The sequence below is a fragment of the Abramis brama genome, assembly GCF_963993115.1.
Source record: "Abramis brama genome assembly, chromosome: 12".
Classification (NCBI taxonomy): Eukaryota; Metazoa; Chordata; class Actinopteri; order Cypriniformes; family Leuciscidae; genus Abramis; species Abramis brama.
In genome coordinates this window covers 25,143,557-25,148,792 of record NC_139974.1, presented here as the reverse complement: position 1 = coordinate 25,148,792, position 5,236 = coordinate 25,143,557, and the positions used below count along the sequence as shown (strand labels likewise).

Here is a 5,236-nt window from a genome sequence, read left to right as displayed (position 1 = left end):
AAGCAAATATTTAAAACCTCCCATTAATACCGAACTGTTTCATAGCAAACAACCATTAACACCAATTATCAGTTAGGACGTTGTTTTGTTAGCTGTTAAATTTTAATAATTTACATTTGGGTTGTTTATTGAAGAACTTCAACGAACTGTTCATTTTTGTTCACATTCACCCTCTTAAGATGATCAATTGATATTCTGATAATACTAGCAGTGTGTTATTTTTTGTTCCTTACAATGTCAAGATCTGTACATAAAGTCCCTTGGACAAGCCAAATGTTAATAATACGACAAGTATTTCAAAAAGATACAAGATAAATAAAGACCACTGGCAAGTGTCTGACAGAAAAAAAGAAAGAAATTTAATTTATTATTAAAATGACATAAATAAAACTCACAAAGAGTCCAACAAATACAAATAGATAGATATGTACAAATGATTTCTCTATAGGACGGATTGCAGACATAACTACAGGGTCACTTGTTTTTTCAACCGTTTTCACCATTTCAAACTAAACAGCAACGTCTGTCTTTCTCTTGCACAAAGCACATGTAAGACTGTTACAGTTATATACTGTAATACAATGAAAATGGTCGTTAATTTCTATTTATTTACACACATATACATTTTAGTGAGTCAACAGCACGATTTGGTCTTATTAATATTTTAGATAATATTATTAAGAATAAACATAATAATTGGCCCCATTTTATGGCGGATGTCTAAAATTCCCATGATGGTTTTTGTAAATATAGATACTCTATGATTAAGTGATTGTCTCTTATCAGCTCTTGATTGTGATACTCGCAAGATGTGAATTTAAAAATGGACCCGTTTTCTGATTGTCGAAACGGCGAGAAGCTCTTCTAGATTCCCTCTGGAAGTAGGCCAGCCTTTGTAGGATCTCCGCCTCAGATCATGTCCCATACTGCACCATCAGTCCCAGAGTCTCAGTTGGGATTCATCTGGAACTCAGTAGCTCTGTGCCACAGGAGCCCAGGACGCTGTAAGCCTGGCGATAGAGCTCTCAAACTGGGCATCTCCCACGCCAACCTCGCTCAAGCCCGGATCATACATCGAGGAGGGAGAGGACACAGGCAGAGAAGAGGTCAGCCCAGAGTAGGACACCGAAGAGCCGCGCAGGAACTGAGACGTCAGGCCGCCGGTGATGGACCCCGATGCTGAGCCCGACGGGGTGAGGGTCGTCCCCGCAACGGACCACAAGCTTGGGTACTGGCTGTAACGCAGAAAGTACATGGTTAGTTAGTGAATCCATGGGTCAGTCATTGTTATTAATACAAAAAAAGAATGTGCAGAAAGTCCCGACCTGGTGTTAGAGGTAGTGTTGGTGGTGTGGGCCAGGGTGCCCATGCCGCTAGAGTTGGGTATCTGCAGGGCTGACCAGCTATCGTGAGAAGCAAGACTTCCTGAAGAGTTGTCCATGTAGTTATCTAAAAGCAAAATACAAGTAAAGGAAATAAATGGAAGGGAATCAAATGAAACACGCTTTCAGCTGCTATGAATGACAATGTTACTGTGCTAAAATGGACTGAGATTTAACTATAAAGGTTTACAGTCTACAATTTCTTTTTTTTTCAACTGCGCACCCTCAGAAACCATTGCCTTGATCAATAGAGTCAAAGTGTACTGTGTACTAATATTCACAATGCACTTATAGAGTACATACACATTTTACATTGTACTTATATTTAAAAAATATATATATGGTTACACTTTATTTTACAGTGTCATTGTTATACGTTACATGGAGTTACTGAAGTAACGACTATAAATTATGCATAATTACATGCAATTAACCCTAAACCAAACCCTCATCCTAACCCTATAGTAAGTACATGTAGTTAATTATTATTACTCAGTACTTAAATGTATAACTACACTGTAACACTGACAGTCCTTGTTACGTTACATGTACTTACCATAGTAAAAACAGTAAATTATGCATAATTACATGCTACTAACCCTCAACCAAATCCTAATCCTACCCTAACACTATAGTAAGTACATGTAGTTGCTTAATATTACTCAGTACTTACATATATAATTACACTGTAACAATGACACCTTAAAATAAAGTGTAACCAAAGTAACCAAGAATATATATTTGCATGTAATTACAGCAGTAATTAATTTCTGTAATTGCATCTATAATTACACTGTTGACCTTACACCTTAACCCACCCTTAAACCTAACCAAACCACCAAACCTGTCCCTAACTTTACCCGTATCCCACCTCAATAGCAGAAAAACATGAACACAATAAGTACATTGTACCTACAAATTAGTTTTTTTATGTAAGTACTAGGTAGATAAGGGGACCTAATATATAGTGTGACCAGACCATCCCCGTACATGTTTTTTCCCCTTCATATATAATAATGTATGTAAACACAATCATGCCACTAAAGTACTTTAAGCTGAATTGAACTGATTGTATTTGCTCTTACTGCTGGTAGTGCTGCGGTGGGGGTAATGGCTGGGATACGGGGCAGCTCTGTGGTTCCTCAGGCTGGAGTATCTCTCACAGTATGAGCCAGAGGAGTGAACAGGGGCCGCACTGAACTGAGGAGGGCTGCTGCTGGGGCCCATAGGGCCGTTACTGGGCAGGAACCAGCCACCAACTGTTGGAGGGAGACACAAATGTTAAATATACTATATGACACTGTTTGAGGGGAAGATTTAGTATAGTTAATTTGCGTGTTGGTTCACTTACGTTGTGAATATCCAGATTGCTGATTATCAGTGCTGTGGTCTGGGATGTCCTTGTGGTCACTTCTGTTGACATGACAACAAAATTTCAGTTGTAATCACATACATCAATTATCGAAACGGGGTTACAGAATGTCTTTAAAAGAGAAATTACGACTAGTAATTGTATTTTTTCTTGTACCTTTCTTTGGCATCCAGGAATGCTTTGGCAAACGGGTTGTGCTTGATCTTTAGAGCTGTGATCTGAAAATAATTAAGGATTAGAGCTAATGAATATGGAGGGAAATGTTCGATTAATGCAACATTATGAAGGTCGAGGGCACATCTCAGGCGTCATTTAACAAACACTCACCTCTTCGTTCTGATAAGCTGTGACCGCAATAAACTGGGTCTCAGGAAAAGACTGACTGCTGATCATTTTCTGAATCCCGCCGACTTTCACTATGTGAATCCTGGGTTCGTATTTGTGCAAAGAGTTCAACATAATCTAAAAGAGAAGAAAAATATTGATTATGAAATGTCATAAATATTGAATATTCAAAATATTTAAAAAAAATAATATTTTTATTTTTAACTCCTGACAAAAACGGTATAGCCTACTTTTACTGTGAACTTTTTTACTGTACATTTATTTATTTCACCAGTGAGATATAAAGATTTGCTTTACCTGTCCTCCTCCATTGAGTTTATTGGAGAGTTTGACTTTGCTGAAAGAGACGGGCGCTTTCATCCAGTGCGCGCCGAAGTTGGGTGAGTCTGGATGGATGTAGACGCAGCTCGGACTCTGAGGTTCGGGTTTTCCACCTGGCACCCATTCGCCGTTCACATATTTCCACCGGTTATTATCGGCCGCCACGAAGTCCAGCAGCACCGAGTACATTGCGTTGGGGTCGAGACCGGAGACACTGGCTCTGAGCACGGGAAACATTCGCCTAGAAGACGAGACAAAGACTTTTTAATAGCATTCAAACTGAATGAACTCGAGAAGAATAATTATAATCGCTAATAGCGACAAAAGTAGAACGCTAATAAACGACTGAGTTGGAAGACTGGAACTTTTTTACTGGAACTTTTTTTTTTTTTTTTTTTTTAGCGATAACTGACTTCTAACTTAGCGTAACTTAAAAAAAAGTAAAAACTTAGCGTAACTCCACGGACAATTTAAATCAAGAGTAGGCTACTGATTTAAAAAAAAAAGAAAAAAAAAAGTGTTTTATAGGCTAATGGGAGCATTTAGTTTTAACTGTTGTCAAATCTCAACATACCTTCCAGTCTTAGTGACAATCATTTCATTTGTGAGTTCTTTAAATTTGGTCCACAACTCCGCGTCATCAAGGGAAAGTTTAATATCCCGCTCGGACGCGTCGCCTTTCTCGCTGCCCTTCTGAAACTCGCTCTCCACTGCGCTCAGGAGGTGATCCAGGCGCTGATCGGGACTTGAGGAAGACATATTTCCGATAAAATAAACCTTGCGTTAAGTCCGAAATCACCAAATCCCGTTGGGTTACGATGCTTTGACAGCACGTCTTAAACTGCCCTTTTAACGTGCCCGGAGGCTTTTTAAAGGCCCGATACTGAGCCCCTGCTGTTACGGGGCGTGACCCGGAGCGCGAGACCAGGCCCATCGCGCCCTAATAGCGCCCGATAATTTGTCGCCACAAAACGGAAAGTATTCTTGACATAGCCTACACAGTGGCACATTACAAAGTGTTAAAGAGCTTGAAAGTCTACAGTCACTGAAAAACGTTTAAGATACAGGCCATTGTGTAAATAATAATAATAATAATAATAATGAAATAAAAAGAAAAAACATGACAACATTAGAAAACTAAGCACAACTTAAGCTATTATATTGGACTATAATAATTCATTAATTTAATGTTTTTGAATAATACAGTCTGCAACGTTTTTTAGCTTTTTATTTAGACTGCACACTTTTACTTGTTCTGTATTTTTATTTTCGACTATTATTATTATTATTTTGAAATAGCCTATTTTAAATGCATTTCTTATTTTTATGTAGGCCTATATATGTTGGCTATTATTATAATTATTTTAATTGAAACATTGACCAAAATGCTCATTATAAGAACATCGGATAGGCTATAGGCTATCGTGGAATGATATAGGCTATAGCCTAAATCTTTTCCTTTTCGCGAACTCGCCTTTGAAACAAAAGAAGGAAGAGAGACAGTGTCTGCTCCCTCGGTGCCTTTGAACTCAGCTGTATATTTGCGAATAATGCTAATCTTTTGTTGTCCCAGATACACATGTGAGAAAGCTCGTGTTTACTGGGACGGGCCATTAGGATGCGGCCATTGACGCGTCCTGCGCCAGTGCTCGACTGAAGTGTGGATGGCCCAAAGGTGATATGTGAATTCCCTTAATCTAGCATGACTCCAGCCAGATGAGTGTCCTACAGCAATATCTGGGATATTTATGCGCTGCTTTTCGACCTGAATTTTAAATATGCAGCTGGAACTTTTTATTCTTTGTTTAAAATAATC

General features: G+C 38.6%; 1 protein-coding gene across 1 annotated transcript; it reads right to left on the bottom strand.

Annotated features, from left to right (window-relative positions):
* Nucleotides 1-337: 337 nt before the first annotated feature.
* Nucleotides 338-4,179, bottom strand: tbxta (T-box transcription factor Ta; the record flags this gene model as incomplete). Its single annotated transcript, XM_084131506.1, has 8 exons — nucleotides 338-1,235; nucleotides 1,326-1,449; nucleotides 2,468-2,641; nucleotides 2,734-2,795; nucleotides 2,911-2,972; nucleotides 3,082-3,216; nucleotides 3,397-3,661; nucleotides 3,995-4,179. 8 exons carry the CDS (start codon nucleotides 4,177-4,179, stop codon nucleotides 971-973), a joined length of 1,272 nt encoding a protein of 423 aa, XP_083987632.1. The 3' UTR covers nucleotides 338-970.
* Nucleotides 4,180-5,236: the final 1,057 nt, after the last annotated feature.